The sequence below is a fragment of the Eretmochelys imbricata genome, chromosome 3 (genome assembly GCF_965152235.1).
Source record: "Eretmochelys imbricata isolate rEreImb1 chromosome 3, rEreImb1.hap1, whole genome shotgun sequence".
NCBI lineage: Eukaryota > Metazoa > Chordata > Testudines > Cheloniidae > Eretmochelys > Eretmochelys imbricata.
Genome location: NC_135574.1, coordinates 40585505 through 40610018, shown reverse-complemented (window position 1 = coordinate 40610018; position 24514 = coordinate 40585505). Strand labels below are relative to the sequence as shown.

General features: G+C 39.5%; 1 protein-coding gene across 1 annotated transcript in view; it reads right to left on the bottom strand.

The window, feature by feature from the left end:
* Nucleotides 1-24514, bottom strand: part of DLGAP2 (DLG associated protein 2) — a 716593-nt gene that overhangs the window by 4303 nt on the left and 687776 nt on the right. The window contains exons 10-12 of the mRNA XM_077811569.1: nt 15259-15344; nt 13566-13981; nt 1881-1972 (exon numbers count right to left, since the gene is read on the bottom strand). Of these exons, the coding sequence (XP_077667695.1) occupies nt 1881-1972; nt 13566-13981; nt 15259-15344 (594 nt within the window). The remainder of the gene's footprint in view (nt 1-1880; nt 1973-13565; nt 13982-15258; nt 15345-24514) is intronic.

Below are 24514 nucleotides of genomic sequence, written 5' to 3'. Positions count from 1 at the left end.
AATTTTGAATTCAGACTTTGCTTCTAAAACTAGATTATTTATGACTGCAGCCTTTATCCTGCAGGGAGCAAAGAACTAACAAAAAGGGCCTTGACAATGCTTATGTGTTGGTCTGCTGCAACCATGACACCCTTGAGTGTGATCTCATTAGATCTCACAAGCTGAGCAGGGTCAGGGCTGAATAGAACATTGGTGAGGAATCATCAAAGAAAACTCAGCAGTTACAAACACTGGTGCAGGTGGTTGTGTAGGGAGTAGTAATGAACCAACAATGCTCTTTCTAGTTGTTAGTATGGGCCAGATTCTCAGCTGATGTAAGTTGGCATATCTCCTTTGAAGTTGAAAGAGCAATGTGATTTACACCAGTTGAGAGTCTTTTCTAAGAGACTTTTAACCAAGAGCTTGACCAATTGTGCTACTCAAAGATCTCAGAGCACTTCTCGCAAGTCTAAGGATGAGGGTTCATTGTCTTAGATAAATTCTTTTTTGGGTAATTATATTCTGTCTTCCTAAATCCTCACTGTAGTTTCAACTGGTATAAGGTGGAATTTTCCCACTTCTTGTCCTAAATATTTATTTAGTCTTATTGTGTGCTGTTGGAAAACTGCTGTGTTCTACCCCAAAGAGAGGCTATTGCATTTAAGTGGTGGATTTAATGCTAAATGATCTGTATCTGGCTAAGTTCCCCACTGACGTCAGTGGGCTGGGATCAGGACCATACACAATATTCAAAGTAAGACATTTTTTAAATGACTTTCTCAGTAACATTTTGGATACAATTTTCAAACCCTGGATGTTTAACTTTGTAGGTGACAAGCAACAAAATGTGCATCTGCAGTGTGAATATACTGCCATGCCTTTAAAAGGTTATTCAGTAAATATTAATGAATGATCAATTTTGTATAGCTAGTCACCTAGGTCATGTCTTCTGTGACACAAGCTACAGAATTTAGCACTTTTTAAATAGAAGCAGAGAGGGAAACAAAAGGTAAAGATTATATTCAACGTTGAAAATGAACCTGAGTAAGTAGGAATGGGTTTATCACAAAATGTACTTCACTAGAAGAATGATGTTCTTGTACAGATAAATATCTTGTACCAACAGTTTCCATATCCCTGATAGCAGTTGTCATATTATATTAATGAAAATAACATTTAGAACTGAATTAGACTCTTGGGGACTTCCAAAACAATCATTTTACCAGATAATGCACTGGAGCTCCTCTAGCTCTAGGACTTTTTATATATCATTGGCTAGGCAAAATATGGGGCCCAATGCTGTAAGCACTCCATGCATTCATTTCCCATTGACTTGACAGGATCAGACCTGTATATATGTAATTATATAACCGAAACACATGCCAATTCTGTTCTCTTTGTACTGAAACTTTAAATCAAGGGAAGTCTTCTCTTCCCTACTACTAAGGTGGCTGCCATTCTCAGTTTAGATACAGAATATTACAAAATGAAGTCACTGTGTTTTCTGTCTCACAGAGAGTTTATATTTGTTTATTTTCTTTAATCTGAAATAAAAGTTGCCTAGCCTGAAATTACGTTTACTCTGTGGGAAAAATAAGAAGCTCCATTCTATATTTTTATGGCCAGACTCAGCTTAAGAAGAAAAAAAGAGAGTTCTAGGACAATAAGGGCCATGGGAACCCTCCAAAGTGAAACGGCAGGACTTGTACAACTTTATGCAGGTGCAGTAACTAGATGGTTAAATTTGGCTCTGAACTGGAATGTTAAAACCAATTTTTTGTGGATCAATGTAGGTATTAACTTGCTTAAACTATCCAGTAATATGTATGCCATGCAGTTGTAGCTGCCAGTCCCAGGATATTGGAGGGATTAGGGAGAGGTGGGTAGGGATATTGACTTACCAGATTCTGTTGACAAAGCCAATAAAACTGCTGGAATTTCTGAGACATAAGGAGCTGAGCACTTCCAACAGCACTTCGGATCTTACCTAGAACTGAACAAGCAGACAGGTTTTTGCCAACCGGTGTCTTTGAAGCAATGTTAATGCAAAACTGTGATGAGATACAAGTACTGAGTTGAACTCCTATTATTTCAGAATATTAGTAACTATTTTGTTATGTTTTAGAGACTATGTAGACAAACTACTTCTGAGGAAGATGCAGTTATCAGGAGACTCTGAGGCTGTGTATAGCATTATACCCAACCTCCCTGCTCCCCTGGCAATAATAAACAATACATTACTAATTGGAAAGAATGCAGGGACGGTTAACGTAGGAAAAGAGGGCAAGCCTAACACTGTCTCCACTTCCTAGGAAATCAAAGATTTGAGAAAATATTAAATAACTTGCTGAGGTAGGCACTCAGATTTTAGTTTTAAGGCAAACCTTGATTTATACAGTAAATGACAAAACCAAAGCTCAGTCCCAAGGGTCATCATCCTGAAGTTATTTTAGCAAATGCTTTAGTCCCTATCCAGCAAAGCACTCAAGTATGCACTTAACTTTAAATACTTCAGCAGCCCATGAAAGTCAATAAGACCAGTGGATTGTCACAAGCACTGTTCTAAATTGTTATTCAACTCCACAGTCCATCAGTTTTTCTAACCTTATCTCACAAGCATCTTCAGGCACAACTAACAATCTGGAGCTCAACCCAATAATATCTTTACTCCACAGTGGAATATGATTTATTGATGATGCTAACAGGCTTGGGATCAGGGCCTAAGAGCACATCGTAGGCAGCAGGGCTCTGTTAACTAGCCAGGGCTTATTCCATGCATTAACATTCTAGTAACTAATTAAAGTACTACATCTTTCTAAAGCACAGTCTCTATAAAATATTAAGTGCTAGCTCATGTGTTAATATCTTAATATAAAATAATTATGAATCAAGAACAATATTGTATTAGTTTTCCTTAAAACATTGTTTTATACTGAAAAGAGACTTTGTAAAATGGCATTCACAAAAACAACAAGGAGTCCGGTGGCATCTTAAAGACTAACAGATTTATTTGAGCATAAGCTTTCGTGGGTAAAAACCCCACTTCTTCAGATGCCTGGAAATGCATTCTGGACTTCTTTGTTAATTGTCTTTGAATGATGTTAATACTAAATTTGCCCAGTTTATGGGTAAAAAGATGATGCCTGCTTTGTAAACCCAGTCTGGGAATCTCACAATCAAAATGTTCTCTCTCCTGGTGAAATCCAACCCCCACTGGAGTTTTGCCATTGATTTCAATGAAGCCAGGATTTCACCTTCTACCTCTGAAAGCTCAAATGATAAAGATCCTTCACTCGGAACTACACTAACAATTCTGTGGATGCTGCCCCGACCCTGACCAGAACCCAGTACCCTACTACAAGAACCTCAGAGGAACCTGAGCCTGAATGCCTCCCAGAGATCTTCCTGGAATGGTGCAGGTACATGTTGACCCATACTTAGGACTATCCATAAAGGCCCAAATTAAACAGAGCACCTAAGCATATGAGCTTACCTTAGAGACTAACAAAGCATATGAGCTTACCTTAGAGACTAGCAAATTTATTTGTAGCTCACGAAAGCTTATGATCAAATAAATTTGTTAGTTTCTAAGGAGCCACAAGTACTCCTTTTCTTTCTACCAAATTCAGTAAACCCTACTATACTGATTTGTGCCAGTCTTGTAGAGGTCTAGAATGATATTTCAGCAGTGCTAGAAACAAAGGACTGAAGCAGATACTATATCAGAAGTACACTGCAACACATCACCTTTCAAAAGTTAGCTCTTAGCAGGGGGTAACATGTTATAGCACTGGGATTGGTGAACCAATATGTATTATTAAGAGCCTACCTTTTGCTACAGTCTTTCTTAACTTTATTTACATTTAAATAAGTAAATCATACTTAGAAAGTTATAACAAGTGAGAATCTCTCTTATTCATGTTTCTCAGCTTTACTGTAATTAAATTAAGTATTAAAATACTTCAGTTCATAATCTTTAGCACAGAATTAATACACAGCCAAAACCTTGTTATTAATTTCATGCATTGGGGAGTTATTCTGATGAGTGCAGATTGATTATCTCCATGAAGGGATGATGAATGTTAGAGACTGTAGAGGTTGAGATGTTTGTAATCCGTAGAAAGAATTTTGCTAATCAATGAACGATGATGAAATTAACCAACATATCTATCAATTCCATATAAGAAAAACCTACTAAGAGAAAATCAAGGTTGTACAGTTAACCACTCAAAAGTCAGGAAATGGTCATGCAACTTTAGCTCTGTTCCCTCATGAGTGTGAATTACAATACACTCTTTAATTAATTAACTAATCTTCTCCCATTGAGTACCACTATTTAGGACCCTGCTCGTGCTCCATCTGAAGAGAATGGGAATTGTACCACTGACTTCAACAGGAATAGGTTCAGGTCTTATAGAGAGATTGTGAAAGTTATTTGTATACAAGATGCACAAATAATGCCACAGAAACTTTTCCACATGGACCAAGCATGTTATAATACTGCAGAAAAAAATCCTGTGTGATGCGAGATCATATTATTTGGGATATATGATGTAATCATACAATCGAATACAGTTCTATATCACATGTGCACAAAGGGGTAGATAAAGGTTATACAGATTTACACAAAAGTAACCATGATTCTGCTTAAGCGCTACTCCCCGTAGGTTAAAATAGTTCTGCTCAGTTGCAGTCGATATGATAATAATGAGGAAACTACCAATAATAAATGTGTTACTGAACCTCTTAAAACACTATCGTTTTTTAATTCTCAGGCATTAACATCTAAGTTATATATAATACATATATATGAAATCATAATTCTATATGAAAGTTGTCATTTTGATTGTAATCTACTTCTAATTTTTTGTGCTTGTGAGTAAATTATATTTAGTACTTACTATATAAATTTTTTTTAAACTTAAATCTTCTTACTGAACTGCAAACCTCGTTCACAACACACATGTTTTTTAGCACTATGTATAGGTTTGTTAGTCTGGGATGGCATTTTATTGCAGCACAAGTTGTGTCAGTTAAAAATGTCAAATAGTGTAACTGTCAAATATGTCTATTTTAGTTCAATAAGTTGTATAACCATGAGAATGGAAGATTAAAAATATATGACATATGTCAGTGGGGTGGTTTGGAAATCAGAAATAAACCTTCCTCTACTGAGTCAGTGGGAGTTTTGCCATTGACTTTAACAAGCACAGAATCAGGCCTATGCCATGAATCTTACATAATTGATAAAGTACACTACAGAGTCTTGACTACACACCAAACCATTGACATTCTAGCTGCTTTTTAAAAATGAAAGTGGGGAGCCGCTGTCTCAAATCTGCAGTGAAATCTTACAGGGCACGCTCAAAAGCACGACACGCTTAATTTTAGCTTGAGTAATCCCACAGCTTTTCATGCTATTGAGATGTTACCTAACTGACAAATTTCCATGGAATTAATCTTACATTATGTCTACTGTCACAAAAGTTGCACAATGGAATCCTTGTGAACAGAATGAGAATATATGTAGATCCACTTTCCAGCTAACTGAAGGAGGATTCAAAGAGGGAGAAGATATAGGCAGAACACTTAATGTGCTAAGAGAGATTCTTAGATTCCTTACACAGTGTTTTATTGGCTTTAAAATACTGTTTTGGGGAAACAAAGATATTCTTTAGCCATTTAATTTTTTATTTAAATTCCAACAGATGCTGATGGACTGGATACCTGAACAGGAAAGGGAAAATATGTAAGTAAGCTTTTTAGTTAAAATAAAAGTATAACTTTTACTTAGAATAAGACACCTGGAACGCTTTCTTATTAATTGGTGGACATAACAAAATATACTAATTGAGATTTTCAGAGCAGTATAGGGGATTTAGCCACACCTCTTTCATTAATTTTAATATATATTGCTTAATTTCCTGCACTGCTTGGGAAATGTGAACCATTTCATTTAGGAAATGTGTCTCCAAAGCATGGATTCAAGACGAACAAGAGCCCAGTTGCAGACTGAGCTTGCTCCCCTCCTGTCCAGGCATCAAGTATTATGCTAATCCCTTCATTGGGAAAGCAATTTTCCCCTCCACTGGGCAGTGTTAGCTTTTAAAAGCTCTAGAGGGCTGCATCCAATTTTCATCATTGTGGGGAAGGGTCACTTCACTGTGGCCCAAGACTGCTGTGGTGAGAAGGGAAGGCAAAGTAAACTTGTTCATTTCTAATGAGAATCTTGCTTTGCTACTGTTAGTATTTGTAACATGCTGCTGGGGATACCCAGAATTGTGAGACACTGTGTTACCTCTCTTCCTCAGCAAGAGTGAGCTGGCAGCTAGACTGTGTGTCAGCTCCCGGTCACCCTAATCTGTCTCCTTCACCAGCAAACTGCTCCAGGCTTGCCTGGCCCAGATCTTGCCTAGCAGGTAACGATCGATAAACTTCAGCCCGAGTGCCTCAGAGATGTTTCTCTGCAATGCACAGCTCCTACCACTGTGCATCCACAGACAATATTAAGATTGCTGCTCTGTTAATTAGTCAGTACATCACATTTTATTAATTTAACTGGGGTAGATACACCCTTCCCTTCAAACACAGCACAGAACTGGCTTGTAATAAATGTAAAACAAGTTTACTAACAAAAGAGCATGGATTAAGTGATACCAACTAAAAGAGATAAAAAGTAGAGATAGTTACAAGCAAATAAAAGTGAAAACATGCATCTGAAAGTCTAAACTTTAATGTAGCAAGTTACAGTCTTTGTTCAAAAAGGTTTATTTTACCCCCAGTCTCTTACCCAACTTTTTACTGGCCAGGACACATCACAGATATCAAATCACTTGGTTTCTTTGTCTCCTAAGGTGAAGGATCAAGATGGAGTATCTCTGTGTTCCTTATATCCCAAAGGGATGTCTCTGTCTTACAAGTCAGGACGGCCTCCTGGGGGCTCAGTCTGCTCTCTCGAGTTCAGCACCAGGATAACCCCTGCTAGTTTAGCAATGGCTTTGTTTACTGCTAATATGTAAATTGAGGTCAATCCACATTCCTTTGTCTAGCACAGACCTGTTTATCGCCTTTACCTAGATTAGGCTGTCTTGTCTTAAACATGCTCTAGTAACATCATACAGAGGGAATTTCTAACTTCACATATAAGGTTAACACATGCATTTTATAATAGTATTAATAATCAGCAGGTTCCTAGCTTTCACATGATACCTTACAAGGCATACTTTGTACAAATATCATTGCAGTTGTATGTAGGGTGTGACTACAGGTGTGCCTAGGGTCACAGTATTTTGCTGCAGATAACCATCTCGTCCCTGAAAATCCAGAGTGGTGCAAATCTATGGGTGCTGCAAGGTAGGTGGAGCGTCTGGTATATAGGTCTTTGTGTGGATTCTGGAGAAACTTGGAAGGAACAGCAGCATGGGAAGGGAGAAAGAGTAACAGGTAACCACAGAAAAGGGGCTCCACCAAGACCTGGAAAGTAGAAGAAATAGTAGCAGAAACAGGTGAGGGAAGGCAAGAGGGAAAGCTGGAGAATCGGAACAGAGGCGTGCAAGCAGGATGGGAAAAAAATAGTGAGGAAAAGGTAGGCATGAGGTGGAATAAGGGTCATGGGAGCAAAACAGGTGGTCGTGGGTGAAGCGAATGTGTCGAGATGATGAGTCAGGAACATACCAAGAAGGTGGGGGAACTGATCAGAGAAGCTAGGAGGAGACGCAACACTGTAAAAGAGGGATAGTCTGCAAGAGAGGAGGAGATGCTGCTTTCTGCCTGTGTAAGAATCAGGATTGCAGTGCAATAGGACCTACCACGAGAAATCCAAATATATACCTTCCACCTGGAGGAATCTACTGTCTTATGGACTGAAGTGGTTACAAAATGAATCAAGGTAGTTTGAACAGTAAATTTCATTCCAAATCTTTCCAAGTCTTGTTTTTTTTTCATACAGAATTCCACAAATAGTAGACTATTTTTTAAAAGTTTGCATTTTAGGCCTACACACACAAGTTGCCCTGATATATGTAAAGGTGTGATTTTAAATCAGTTTAGTTAATTCAGTAAAACTTTGTGTGTGGACACTTAAATTAATTTAAAGTTGGTTTATATGCATTTAGCTGGCCCTGCAAATTTACAGGGCCAAGCTAAACTGATATAAGTCTGTCCACTCAGGAGTTTTCACTAGTTTAATTAACCAATTTAACTAACTTGGTGCAAACTGATATACAGACAAGCCTTTAGTGGGTCTTGAAAGCTGCCAGATTCACAACACTAGAATTTAACTCCTCCCAGTATATTTAGCAATTCAATAGATCCAGCTCAAGTAGCAGCAATGTAGATCTTCTCCATAGTGCTCTGCTAATATGCCTCTCCCATCTAACCTAGAGACACTGCCTCAGGGGCCAAAGGGTATCATAGTTGCCATACCCATTCTGTGGCCTCTCACATCAGCAACAAGCGAGCCAATGGTTAATGTACTTTGTGATATGGAGAATTTTGCCCGAGAAACGCATTGCCACTGACAAGTAATTTTCACCCAAAGCCCTGAACATCTGGAATCAGAGTGCAGTGACATTTGGGCTGTCTTAGGCATTCACTGCGTGTAATTCACCATAGTACTTGGGAATTGGGTACAGTATCTAGACTAGGTTGGGTGACTACACTGAGGCAGAATGAAAATGCTTTTGGACTAGGCATACTTATTTAGGGTACTGTATGAACTGTAAATGTATCTGAGTGTTTATCTACTTTCCCTCATCTCTTAATTTCCATATATTTGAATGTTTGGGTGGCTTTGGCTGTTGGTTTGGCTTTCCACTGTAACATTCCTTGATGTGCTACTCCTGGAGGTATTCTGTGCCTCTGTGTGTGTGCAGAATTCATGTCCCCCCACAGATTTTTTTTTCTCCACAGAAAATACATTCTGACAAAGAGTCACTGCAGTTATGCCTTTTGCCCATCAGGGGCCTCTGTAGCACCAGAACAGAGGGCAACCGGCTCACTGGCCGTAGCAGTGAGCTATGGAGGAAGGAAGGAAGAGGAGGCTGTGTTCCTCACAGCGCCCTGCCCCTGGGGCCAGGTCAGGAGGCACATATGGGTGGGGGGATAGACAGAGCAGGGTACGTGGGGTTGTTGGGGGGGTCACATAGACTGGGGTTCAGAAGGGCTAGTGGAGTGTCATAACCTGGGGTGGGGGCTGAATGGGAGTGGGGAGAGGGATGCAGGGACACATGAGGACACAGGCAGATGTGCCTGACTGATTGGGAGAGGCTAGGGGTCAGCCAGGGTCTGCATGGGGGAGGCTCCCCAACTCCCTAACAGTCCCTTCCCTCCAAAAAAACCCAAAAAATCTGTTCCATACTTCTCTCACACCGAACAACCCTCCTGGTTCACTCACAGGCTCCTCTCCAGAAATTATTTCCCCCTCCGTCAGCTCCTCTGTTACCCCTGACTCCCCCAAGCCTTTGCACTGCTTCTTAGGGGTGCAGGAAACTCTTTTCTGTATTGTAGTTTAAATGAAGTATTATTCAAAGTTCTGTATTAATATGCCTAGAAAGGAATCTATTTGTAAAAAAAAAATCCCGAATCTTTTTTATCATCTGTATTGTTACAGACATACTTGTTGACAAGTATTTTGAAATAAATTACCAAAATAACTGAAACTGGCATGATCATATTGTGTTATTTTGACACATAACATATGCAGAATTTTGCAGAACTTTAAAATATTGTGCACATCATTTTAGATTTTTTACTGCAGAATTCCCTCAGGCATAACAATGCACATAGGTAGTGTCTGCTCGTTAATTTCCAGGTTCTGAAGAAACAGGACAAATGTGGAACTTAAGAGTACCATAGTATTCCTGGCTCCCCTGCCTCTCCCTATGTTGTGGTGTGGTGTCTTTAGCTCCCACAACTCTCAGTGCCCTGCACAGCTTACTTACTCACTGCCTTATTTTGCAAGTCTCCCAGCTGCCATTAGAAATCACTCCCCTGCTGCACTCTGAGCACCACATGGCTCCTCACTCTCTTTGTGCTGTGGAGCTCTGGAACATGGATAGTGATCTTCTCATTACCACCCCTCCAACAGTGGTAAGCCTAACGTAGTTTCCTGAATGCAAAACTGAGACTCTAATTGCTGTTGTTTAGAAACACATATCTTTGCAAAATAGCGTGGGCCACTTTTCCAGTGAACATGGTCAAATGACTTACCCTGGAAACAGCCAGAATTTCCTAACTATAAAAACACCAATATCTACCCACATAAATAATAAATGACATTTACAGAAATAAATGCACTAGTATAATTTACTGTTAACTGAGCAAATAAATAAGTAAATAGATAAATAAAGAGAGGGACTTTGAGACATGAAAGGTTATTTTTGGTGCAGTGATTATTCTTTCCTTCTCAATGAGTGAAGATCTTAAAACAACATTATGGGAGAAAGGCTACAGTAAAAGAAAAAAATCAATAGGGCAATCAAACAGTTTTCTAAGATCTCAAGGCTATTGTCCTAACACACAAAGTGAAATTGCTTTTTAAAACATAACTCTATTTTAAGCCCTCTTTTTCAAGATTATCTGTGAAATATAAATGGTTGTGTAAAGTACGAGGTTCGCCTATGGGATATACATCTATATCTGCACTTGTGGTACAATTAATAGATCTGACACTCAAATAAGGGATTCAGCATTAACAGTGACATTTTGAATGGGCAAACTCTGCTGTGAAGTTTCTTGGGTATAGTATGTTCCAGTGGAAGATGAAAAAATACACTTGGCTGCCTCTGGCCCAGGCACTTCTGATTATTTTCTTCATGGATCTGCCAAATGTTTAAATACATCAAGATAAATTTCATGCTGGGTTATCACTAAACCTGGGGTATGGTAGATAGAATAGCACTCAGTCTGCCAAGGCCTAAATGTGGGATGCAGTGTGTGAAAAAGACCCCAAAATGAATAAAATTATTCATGCAGAAGACTCAAAATGCTGTGGAATTCATTCCTTTAATATAAATAACTCTGTTGATAACTTCATGATTCTTTTTTTTCCTGAAGCAAATCATATCAATGCAAATTTGTTTGTAGTTAATGCATGTAAATTTGGGAGTAAAAGGAGGGATGTCCATTGAAATGAGGGACCTTTGAGACATATAGCTATATAAAGCAGCAGTATGAATGCCACATGTTACAATTAGTTGGAGCCAAAATCTGCTCTCAATTACACCACGTAAACCTGTAATAACTCAATTGACTTCAGTGTCAGCAACAGCAGAATCTCCGCCAACGTGCAGCTCTCTGAAACATAATCCTGTAAAAACAGCATCACAGGGAGTCCATGTTTATTTTATCTCAGTGACTCCATCTCAGCAACAAGAGGCTGGCTTTTCTCCTTCTCTTGCACCACCACCAGTAATAGAGTTGTTCAGCAAATGGGAGAAAAATAAAGTCATGACATTTCAATTCTCATTTCCTCCACATTTATTTTTTGTTGAAATTGTCTCACCAGATCTAAACAGCAATAAAAATGCAGCAAGCCAAATGATGTCCTCATGGACATCTGTCCCACACAACTATCTGAAAAGTATGGTTACACTGGTGCAGCACTGTACTTTATGGTAATCTAAACTGCAGGATGCTATAAGCACAGGGGATGTTAAGGATCCAGATATCAATATTAATCCAACATGACATAATCAAAGCTTCCTAAGGTATTTAGAAGACTGTTTTATGTTCCGGAAAGTAATGACCCCAACCAAATGTAGCTGTATCTACCAGTTGAGGACTGAACAGTGACTGAGAACAACAGAGAACCTTGGAATCTGTGTCTTTGAGCTACTTGACTTCATCAAAGCAAATGATTTACAGATTGCAATAGTACAAGGGCATTCGATTTGGGGGAACTGAGAAATCTGATGAATAAGGTACATGAGAGGGGATATTAAAATCCACCGAAGTCTAGGGAGTCTTAAAAGCCACTCTAACAAAAGCACAATATTATAAAATTATTATTATTATTATTTAATAGCACCTAAGAGTGTACTAAGAAGTTCACAGTATGAAGATAAACTTCCTCATCTGAATTGCTTACAATCCAATCTCAGACATAACACAATGAAAGGAATGACAAAAGAGAAAAGGAGGGGGTTGAGGTGGAAAGACTGGCCTTGCAGCAGTATGATAATGCAGTTACTCAGCAAAGGCTTTTGCACAGCATGCTGGAGCAAAATAATTAAGGGCAAATAAAAATGAATTAATAACAGAACAGCCTGTCTTTCCTCTGAAAAAGAGGAGTCAAGAAATAGAAATGGGACTGTGGACTGTGCGACTGTCCAGAGATGTGAGGGTAAAACATGAATCTGACATAGAAGAGAGGAAGCAGTCAAACAAGAACATTCAGAGTCAGGCAGGGCTTGAAGAGGAAATATGTGGGCAGCAAAAGTCTAAATGAATTGATCCTGTGCCTGAGGAAGTCTGAACTGAAAAAAAACAACTCAAATTGGCTGCGATAGGAACATTGTCATGCAAACTGAAAACTGGCCAAAAAGCCTGTCGACAAAGGCTAAAATATACATGGCAATGGATAGAGTTGTGGGGAGGCATCTAACAGATTGGTAGGAGCAGTTTTATTTATCAGCATCATTCATGCCAACATGGCTCTGGCTCCAAGAAACCTGCATCACTTTTTAGTTCACTCCATCACTTCTCTCATGGTCTCCACAAGAAGCGAGCAAATAATAATGATTCTCTCTAAAAATGCAACAACAAAATGTAACTGAACCATCTAAAAGGACACATGCCCAAATAACTACAGAATCCTGTTGCTGTAACCATTGTCTTTCCTCACTCTATTTCCTCTCCAATCTTTGTTTCCCCCACCATCGCTCCTGCCCCTTTATGCCAGGAAAAGGGCTGGAGTAGAGTAAAAGGGTTCTAAAAGGCCTGGATCCAGCTGGGAGAAAAGTTTTGCGGTGCGGAACTGAAGAAGACTGTTGGAGGCTGTCTCTCAAGAATCCTCTCACATGCCCTGGCACAGGATTGCCAGAAAGGTTGTGTAAGGGGTGGGGCTCAAGCATGTAGCACTAAAGAGATTCTGGGCAATGCTCCTGCCATACTTAGGCATGGGCAGGCTGCCATAAGATAGAAGCTCCTCAGGACTAAATTACACCGAGGCCTGCTATGACCCCTGGAGCAATTCAGAATCAGGTGAGCACAAGAGTGACTTATTGTGACATTAGCTCCTCCTCTCTCTCTTAGAGGCAGAGCACAGAATCTCACTCATGATGTCAAAAACCATGGCTGATCCTGGAACTGACTGTACAGATGGACCCTCTTTGACTTCAGTGGGGCTCCATTCAGATACAGCAGTTTGCCTGCACAGTCAACTGCGGGATTGGGGGCTTTAACTGTAAGCGCCTCAGAGTGGAAACCTTCTCTCTGTTTGTCTTGTAGAGGGTCTAAGACATTTCCAAGTGGTATATAAATTGATTAATATATAAAATTAATATATACAATTAATGATAAATATAAACCACAGCTTCACATTCTCTGTCAAATGTATGTAACAAAAGATACTGAGGTGTTCTTACTTTCTTCAGAAAGATCATTTTCTTCTGCTTCTCTCTCCATCTCTTTACACCATCCTTCCATCCTCTTCGTTTCAGTATGTAGCAACTTCATAAACCAAGACCCATCCCGTCGACATGGGGACATCCGACCAGTTTCAACTGTCTCAATGGCTGGCTCCAGCCAGGGTTCTGGTGGTGGAAGATTTGAGGTGTCAACCTGGGTCCTGTAATCTTCTCTGTAACTGAACAGTCCCTGTGTCCGTACTGTTCTTACTGCACCATATTGGGTAGGAGTGCTAGGCTCTGAATGCCTCTGGAATGATGAACCAAACTGAAGTCCCTTGTCCTCCATTGTTATGTGTCCTGGAAAGCCCTCCAGTTCCAGGTCAGCCTGAACAGCTGCTGTTACACTATTTGAACGTTTAAACCGTCCATGTCTTGGGCAAGGAAAAAAAAAGAAAGAAAAATACGTACATTGAGAGGGAATAATGTACTGGCAAAACACATCTGATTTTCTTTCTGCATCTAATAGTAAAAAATATTTTTGCTGGCATACAGGATATTTTTCAATTAATCTTTGTCAAAATCTACCCTACAACTGATTTAGTTACTTAACGTAAGAGAGTGAATGACAACACAAAAAATCTATATGTCGTCTATCTGGTGTCATTATTGATCTGAACAAAGATATAAATGAAAATGATTTAAACCACCTTTGGAAGCGAATATTGATCTTTTCTCATATTACATTATATTGCACAACATTAATAAACAGAACTTAGAAATCGCACCAAAGACCTGCAGTGCTGCATGTACTGTTGAAATGAAGACTATCAAATAAATATTTACAATTATTTCAAGTACTAAGTGTCTTACTCAAAGACATTCTGAGTTAAGGCTGTCAAGAATTTTGTAATAAATGTAAAAAGTGGTAGGAGGCTGGTGTGGTTTTATGTTTGTTCGCGTTTAAACACTGTATAGAACTATTATGAAATGGTGAGTGTGTCGTGATATACTTACCTTGGATACTGAAATATTAGAATAAATTCATGTTCAATAGTTGTAACAGAGGCTCAAAGGATTGTTCATGAAATATACAGGTCAATTGTTCAATTTTAGCTCATGTCAGTTGTAAGCAAAGGTGATTACTATCCTCAAAGGCTGTTTGATGGCTTCTGTGAAATTAGATAGTAGTCCCAGTCCAAAGCCAGGTGGACAAGTGTCTAAATAAAAAAACCTACCACCACCAGAATTAGCACATTTGTCAGCAGTCTCAGGACAATCCTGGACAAGGATTGATTGACCATGGAAACTGACTCCTAGAAGTAGTCCCTTTAGGTCAGGGTTGAGGTAGGCCCCATCCTGCAAATGGACTGTATAGCATAAAGATTCAGCCATGGGGATCCCTTTGCAGGGCTGGCGCGTCAGTGTGCTTGCACCTATTCTGTGATTCCTCTCATTAAGTAGGAGCACTAAGTTCACCTTACAAACATTAACTTCCTCCCAATCAAAGAAAAAAAACCCTGGAAACTCTGAGTAAATATGAAGGGAGAGCTAAAGCATCTCTTATAACATTAGCAGTTGGCCAACATGCACGTATAAGCCTGGCCTTGTGAATTATTTCTAGACAGCATCATCTACGTGTTTGCTAGCAGTTTGTTCACAAAAGTGTTTTGTCTTCTGAAAGGTTACACTTTTATTTTGCATGAGTTACCGTTTGTCATCTTCCACTTGCACTCCAACGGAATGGTATTCCCGTAGGCCTCTGCTCTCGGTATCTGAATCGGTTGCCGTTTCCACCTAATTCAACACAAAAGATACATCTGCAGAAGTGAACATTGACAATCCAACATTATATCTACCTACCTTTATATCAATTAATTATATATTTCTTTAATCACTTCAAAGAAACACCTAGCCCAGTAAAATCATTTAAATAAGCATTCAGTCTGGCATTATTGTTTTGGTGCTGTGTTTTATAAAACTGCATAACCACTTCTGCTCTGCTCTGTAATTCCCTTTCTTAAATGTATACAGATACAATTACTCAGTTTAATGCAGGCAGAAAGTAAGATTGGCTCGACTATTCTATTATTAGAACTGGGAACCCATAGTTTAGCCCCTTTATATATTATTAGCATACAACCTCATTATTTCCCAGGATTTACAAAATAAAATAAAGAAAATAGCCCCATAAAAATTGCAAGTCATAAAAAGAAATGTTACAATGAATGGATTCTACTGACAACTGTGCCGACAAATAAAGAAATATTTAAGTGATAAAGAAGATACAGCATAATACCATAGCTCACCTTTCTTAACAACATAATCTTGAGAATACTGTATCAACTAAGTCAAGAATTTTTAAATAGTATTCCCCTCTGCAATACTCTTACAAAATATATTCACAATAGAGTTTTCACCTTTATTGGCACTACACATCAAAAAAACGACTACTACTACTACTACAACAAAAATTACTGCAGGCTTTACTATAAACACACACACACACACACACACACACATATGTTGCAGCATGAAAATTATGTGGAATCTAAGGAGAGTCAAAGAAAAAATAATTAAAATAGAACGTTTTTCTCTTTTGGAGGATATTTTGTTTGTTAAACAAAATGAACGGCAGTTACCCATAAGTATAGTTAACATTACAAAAATATGTTTCCATAATATATTGGAAATATATATATTCCATTATATATTAGAAATAATTGTTAACTTAAGATACAGTGTCACTTTGAAATGGGACTGTATAAAACTGGCAACCATTTATTCACCAGGTCTCTCTCTGTGCATTCAGAGTCACATCTGCTGACTTAGAAACAAACATATATTTCTAGTAGCTTTTACTCCTGTTAGTTAATCATGTTGAGCCAACACAGCTAAGGTAGAGTAAACTGGTTTCTATTCCTTCTAGTCCAGTGGTTCTCAACTGTGGTCCACCGCCTGTTCAGGGAAAGCCCCTGGCGCGCCGGGCTGGTTTGTTTACCTGCTGCGTCCGCAGGTTCGGCTGATTGCGGCTCCCACTGGCCACGGTTTGCCACTCCAGACCAAGGGAGCTGCGAGAAGGGCGGCCAGCACGTCCCTCGGCCTGTGCCACTTTCTGCAGCCCCCATTGGCCTGGAGCGGTGAACCACGGCCACTGGGAGCCGCGATCAGCCGAACCTGCGGACCTGGCGGGTAAACAAACCGGCCCGGCGCGCCAGGGGCTTTCCCTGAACAAGCGGTGGACCACAGTTGAGAGCCCCTGTTCTAGTCCATCATCAACAGAATTATTCACTAAATTACATTTAAGAAGCAATAAATTAAACCTGCATAAATATACTGAAGATAATGGTGTTGCACAGATCTCACTAGGAGAATCATCTGAAGATAAAGGTAAGCTCATGGCAATTTAGCCAGATATTTAGCCTCCATGTGGATTGCCCAGTGCCTCAGAAACATCAGAGAAGATTTCCCTATGTGTTCAATGTGGGCTAAATCTTTGCACTAATGGAATGATTTGGGAACATCTCCATGGAGAGAGCATTTCAGAGAGTTCCTCTTCCAAAGTGCCCTCCTATGGGCATTTCTGCAGGAGCTCTGGATGACTATAATTTACCTAATATGTAACTGACACAGGAATTTATAGGAATGTATATATAGTTGATCTACACTGAACTTTTATATGACTGAAAACACAGTTATCAGTAAAATTACAGTCCAGGTGTCAAAATGGCTTTGGCACGAGTTCCTTCTAAACAGGAAACTCTGCCAAATTATCCTCCCATCCAGCTTGCCAAAGCTGACACTAAGTAAATGCTCTGATGATTGCTTTCACATTTTAATACCTTTCATTTGCTTGCTGTGCCCTGCAGCAGGAGGAGGATGCCAAATAAGGACTTTTGATGTAATTTGGAGAGCAAATATTGTAACACCTGACAAACAGAAAACAAACCTGCAAAATGGAAGCAAAGGCTGAAACAAGTAAAAGCAGGAAAACATCAGTTTCATCTAACAATGCGGGGGAGGGGGGGAGTGGTGAACAATTTCTGCGAAACATAGGCAGTGTAAGGTCACCTTCTGCGAAAAAAGGGAGATAATTCAAATTTGATCAGATTGGCCAGGTTTCATTTAGAGCTGGTCGATAATTTTTCAACTAAATGTTTCTTTCTAAAAACAAACAAACAAAAAACAGACTTTTTGTGGAAACGTATCCATTTCAACAAAACCTTCAAGGAAGGTTTCTCAGGATGAAATGTCTGGTCAAAAACAGAGACCCACTCCAGAATAGCTAATAGCCCAGTGGTTGGGGCACTCCCCAGGGATGCAGAAACCCAGGTTCAAATCTCTCTATTTGATTTGAAGCAGGAACTTGACCATGAATCTCCCACATCCCAGGTAAGGGCCCTAACTACTAGGCTCATGGCCATCCTGAGGTGGGTTTCCCTGTTTTTTGTGAAATATTTTGAAAGGTCTTAGTTTCATCTTGATGCAGAACAAAAAACAAATGTAGAGACCTTGAAATATTTTGCAAAACAGAATTCTTGTCTTCCAGCCAGCCTCAGCTTAATTTACATAAGATCGGGCATAGACACCAATGATCCAATTAGCCCAACATCCTGTCTTCTGACAGTGGCTAGTGCCAGATGCTTCAGAGTGAATTAAAAGATCAGGGTAATTATCGAGTGATCCATCCCCTATCATCCAGTCTCAGCTTCTGGCAGTCAGAGGATTAGGGACACCCAGAGCATGAGGCTGTGCCCTGATGATCTTGGCTAATAGCTATTGAGGTACCTAGCAAACTTATCTACAAACTTATCCACAAAGCAAACTTATCCATAAGCAAACTTATCCACAAACTTATCTAGGTCTTTTTTTTAACCCAGTTATACTTTTGGCCTTCATAACATCCCCTGGCAAAGAGTTCCACAGGTTGACTGTGCACTGTGTGAAGAGGTACTTCCTTATGTTTGTTTTAAACCTGCTACCTGTTAATTTCATTGGGTGACCCTGTTTCTTGTGTTATGTAAAGGGGTAAATAACACTTCCTTATTTACTTTCTTCACACCAAAGTCATGATTTTATAGACCTCTATCAGATCCCCCTTTAGTCGTCTCTTTTCTAAGCTTAAGAGTCCCAGTCTTTTTAATCTCTCCTTGAATTTTTGCTGCCCTTCTCTTTACCTTTTCCGATTCTAATATATCTTTTTTGAGTTGGGGCGACAAGAACTGCATGCAGCATTCAAGGTGTGGGCATACCAGAGATTTATATAGTAGCATTGTGATAATTTCTGTCTTATTATCTATCCCTTTCCTAACAGTTTCTAATATTGTTAGCCTTTTTTACTGATGTACATTGAGCAGATGTTTTCAGAGAACTATCCACAATGATTCCAAGATCTCTTTCTTGAGTGGTAACAGCAAACTGAGACGCTGTCATTTCGTATGCATAGTTGGAATTATGTTTTCCAAAGTGCATTACTTTGCATTTATCAACATTGAGTTTCATCTTACATTTTTTTGCCCAGTCACCCAGTTTTGTGAGATCCCTTTGTAACTCTTTGCAGTCTGCTTTGGACTTCACTATCTTGAGTAACTTTGTATCATCTGCAAACTTTACAACCTTACTGTTTACATAATTTTCCAGTTCATTTATGAGTATGTTGAACAACATGGGTCCTAGTACAGATACTTGGAGGAGCCCGTTATTTACCACTTTCCATTGTGAAAACTGACCATTTATTCCTACTCTTCCCCCCCCCCCCGTTTTTTAACCTGTTACTAATCAATAATAGGACCTTCCCTTCTTATCCAATGACTGCTTACTTTGCTTAAGAATTTTTGGTGTGAGGCCTTGTCAAAGGCTTTCTGAAAGTCGCAGTATACTATGTCAACTGAATCACCCTTGTCCACCTGTTTGTTGACCCCCCTCAAAGAATTCTAATAGATTGGTGAGGCATGACTTCCCTTTACAGCATATCATGTTCATCTACATGTCTGGTAATCATGTTCTTTACTATAGTTTCAACCAATTTGTCTGGTACTGAAATTATTTGCCTGGTATCAACTCAGTTCAAGTTATTTGCCTGGTATCAACTCAAGTTCAACTCAGCACAGGGGAAAAGGTAACACGTTTGGTTTTGTCATGTGGCTCCCAAAACTTGGATGAATCTTACCGAAGTAGATTTATTCTCCGTGATCCATGAATATTTTATTACTCACTAGCATGCATTCCAAATAGTTTAATATTTGAAACCCTGGCCATGCCATCAGCAATATGATATATGGTGAAAGACAGTCATGTAGCCCCAGCTCCACAAAGTGACTTAGGTGTTGCAACACTGAGCATCACAACGCCTAACTTTTAGGCACCCAGAAAATCACTGGAACAACACTGGTATCCACAAAGCCTAAGTTAGGTACCTACATTCCCTATATGATGAACAGGGAGAGACAGGTGCCTAAAATGAGATTCACAAAATCCAGCACACTATGTGGGGTGCCACCTAAAGTAAGAAATGGGAGATGCAGAGGAGAGGATGGTGTGCTAAACCACCTTTAAACATCCACCCTTCTTATGTAGTTAGAATCATAGAAATGTAGGGCTGGAAGGGACCTTGAGAGTTATCTAGTCCATCCCCCTGTGCTGAGGCAGGACCATGTATATCTAGAGCATCCCTGACAGGTGCTCTCCTCCAATGTGCTTGCAACCAAGGTCGGTATCATCCAAAATTTTATAAGCATATGTGAACTTTCAGAAAGCCTTTGACAAGGTCCATCACAACAGTCTCTTAAACAAAGTAAGCAGTCATGGGATAAGAGGGAAGGTCCTCTCATGGATCAGTAACTTGTTAAAAGGCAGGAAACAAAGGGCAGAAGTAAATGGTCAGTTTTCAGAGTGGAGAGAGGTAAATAGTGGTGTCCCCCAGTGACCTGTGATCTCTACTCGGACCAGTGCTGTTCAACATATTCATAAATGATTTTGAAAAAAGGGTAAACAATGAGATGGCAAAGTTTGCAGACAATACACCATTACTCAAGAGAGTTAAGTTGAAAGCAGACTGAGAAGAGTTACAAAGGAATTTCACAAAACTGAATAAACGCAGAGCATAAATTAGAGTATAGCTTGATTTGTTTTGCAGCCACTCAACGAACTGAAAAAAAGATACATGAATTGACTAAACTATTTTTTGCAAATTATTTGCTCAGCTCTTTTAGCTATTAATGTTTAGCCAATAAATGGCACCGCTTATTTCAGCATTATTTGTCTGCTCTGAACATTGACTCTGTGAAAATCGCATAATAGAGTTTCAGATTTACTGTCTGTCAATGAATTCCAAACCAAATACGCTCAGTTTTGAAGAAAACAGACCTCAACCTACTATCTGAAAGTAAAGCCGGGCTCTTCCCTTTTCCCTTATCACCACCAGCAATAAAAATTTTTGCAGGCCACATTATGCCTCTCATGACCCCATGCAACCTCATTGCCCGCAGTGGCTTTGCCCTGCTATAACTGCTTGGCTCTGTGTGCAATTATAATTTAATAAACATTTCTGTTGATGGAAAAGAGTTCAGCTCACTCTCCCTTACCTCTATTGGCTTTTCAGAGCTAACAAGAGTAAAAAGCAAGAAAACCTTACTTTTGACACAATAACAAGCAAATCTGACTCTAAACACACAAGGATTAGCACTTACACACACTAATCTGATGTATGAGAAAGTTTCATTTGTACATAGTCACTTTTCAAAGTAGAATAATAGCTTAAAGTAAAACTGCAGTGAGAACTTCCACTGCTTTAATTAACTGAAGGAATATTTACAACTAACAGATGCATATGTTTCAATTTTCAAAACACTTTTTAGAAATGCACATCAGGGATTATCTCTCTCTGTATCTGTGAATGATTTCTGTGTTTTGTAGAGGGGGAGCATTTTACTGCTATAATACTTCTCAGCAGGAAGTCCAGGTTGCTGAATATGGTGGGTGACAAAATAAGTGCTAATTATCAGATAAATGCATGAAGCAGGTTGGAAACTTTCATGGTTCTTTTAAGTGAGTTCTATTGGATAAAAGAAATAATTCAGAAAATTTAGAAAACAGGATTCATATTAAACTAAAGTTAGATTACCAACAACAAATTCTAATACATAACAGAACGGTGACTATTTTCAACATCTTTTATGAATTCAGAGGCTAAATGGCAATTCTTCCGTAACAAACTAAATGAGCAGACAGTCTGCATGACAACATCCTGGATCTTTAGTAATATGAACTTTTCATTATGTTACATGACAATTAAGAAAATCAATAGGATAATTTGTGAAAGAAGATTACATCATTACAAGCTTTTTTTTTTAAAAAAGTCGTTTTGTTTCAACTACAACCACTTCTGCTAAGCTTTTTAGCAAGGGAAGAAATAGCTATTGGATGAGGCAAGTCCATTAATTGGTTACATCCATTATTTTATGTGCACATATGGGCAAAGAACAACTTTAGGGGTCAAATTATGGCTGCTTCACAATGGATGTGCTGGTGGGGGATAGGGCGCACAGGGAGATCCTTCTCTGTGCTCTGCCCTCATTGCTCCCATATTTAGTATCATCAGATAGCCAGTGCTCTTCAAGTACCTAGTGAGTGTGTATGTGTGATGAGGGTGAGGGGGAGTGAGAGTGAAGGTGGGAATGCTAGTGTGACCAACGCTGGTTTCCTGCTCAGAGAAGGTGTGTGTAGGGGTGGTATAAGGAGTGATTATGATTCAAAGATTTTTAGGGCCAGAAGGCACAGCATAGCTCATATAATTCACCAAGTGATTCCTGCATCAAGCCCATAACTTCTGGTTGGGCTACAGCATATTCTTTAGAAAGCCATCCAGTCATATCTTAAAGATGTCAAGTGAGAGAGGATAAGTTGTGTCAATGGTTATTACCTGCACTGGGTGTGTCTACACTTCAATTAAGAACCCCTGGCTGGCCTCTGTCAGCTGACTCGATGCAAACATTTGAGCTCGGATATGGGATCCTGTGGGGAGAGGGACCAGCCTGAGCCCGGGCCCAACCTTCTATGCTGCAATTAAACAGCCCTTAGCTCAAGCCCCATGATCCCAATTTGGCTGACACGGGCCAGCCGCAGGTGTTTGATTGCAGTATACACATACCCACTTTTAAAAATGTGCATTTTATTTCTCGTCTGGATTGAGTTTCCAACCACTGGCTCTTGTTATGCCTCTGTCTGCTAGACTGAAGAACCCTCTGCTATCAGAAACCTTCTCTCCATGTAGGAACTTACAGACCATGATTAAGTCACCATTAAAGCTCTACTTGAATAAACTACGTCGACTAAACTTCATAAGTCTTTTGTTATAAGGCAGATTTTCCAGACCTCCACTAATTCGTGTAGATCTTTTCTGAACCCTTTCCAATTTGTTTACATCTTTTTAAAAGTGTGGACATTAGTATTCCAGTAGTGGTCTCCTAACGAATATACAGAGACAGTAATGCCTCCCTACTTCTAGTAAATATCCCCCCGCTTATACAGCCAAGGTTTGTATTTGCTGTCTTAGGATGCATCTACACACAAAAGTTGTGCTGCTTTAAGTATAGCTGTATAGTTAAAGCAGTACAACCCCCTAGCGTGCATGCAGTTATACTGGTAAAGGTGCTTTATACAGGCATAACTGCATGTTAGGGCTCGAGCCAGTATTGCTGTTTCAGGGAAAAAAAGAAAAGGACAAAATAATCACACTTGACAGTGCAAGATCGTGTTTAGACCAGTCTTTAGCATCAGACTGGCAGCTCATGCTCAGCTGGTCGTTCACCACAGCCCTAACTCCTTTTTTGAGTCACTTCTTTCCAAAGTACAGTTCCCTAGCTTCTGCGCGTGACCAACATTCTTAGCTCCTGGAGTATGACCTTGGATTTAGCTGTAGTAAACTGCATGTTGTTCAAGCTTATCATGCAATACAGATAGCTCTGTAGAAGTGACCTGGCCTTATCGTTATTTGCCACTCCACCAATTTTTGTCTCATCCACAAACTTTAATAGCAACAATTTTATGTTTCCTCCCAGATCATGGATAACAATATTGAACAGCACTTGACCAAGAACAGATCTTGATGTGCCTCCAACAGAAACACCCTCACTGGATGATGATTCTCCATCTACAATTACTTTTTGAATTTGCTCACCTCCATGGTGACAAGGCTGCATTTAGAGGACTGTTTGCTATACCTGTTTAAAAAGTAAAGCAAGGGCATAGGTACAAACATTACCACTTGGGAGGTGCCATGAATGCAACTCTTGCTCTTAAGGTAGTGCTGCAGAAATCTGCATTTTGGAGTTGCCCAAGAAAGGTTGATACCACAGTAGGGTCTTCTAATTAAATGCCTGTATCGTGACTGTGACTCAGGAAAGTGGCACTTGATAGGTTCTTGTCTCACAGAATGCTACTATGAGAGAAAGGAGAAAAATAAAACAAGAAATTTCTAATAATCTCTAATGTTTTCCATGCAATATATACAAAAATAGTGGAATCCACTTCGCCTTTCATCCAAGGCACGTATTCGGTTACATCATGTCATAATGTAAAAAACTCATGGAGTACAGCTGAGACTAATTGTACCACTGCAGCCCATGAAGCTTCATATTACAGCAATCATACAGTGGATTGGCATAACATCATAGAAATGTAGGGCTGGAAATGACCTCAAGAGGTCATCTAGGTCATTTCCCTGTGATGAAGCAGGATTAAGTATACACAGACCATCCCTGACAGGTGCTGTCCTCCAACGTGCTTGTAACCTTCCCATCTTGGGGCAATCTGAAAATTTTAAAAGCATACTATCCACTCCATTATCCAAGTCATTAATGAGGATGGTGAATAGTACCAGACCCAGGACAGATCCCCGCATGACCCCACTAGATACATCCTCTCAGATTAAGAGCAAACCATTGACAACTGGTCTGTGAGTACAGTCT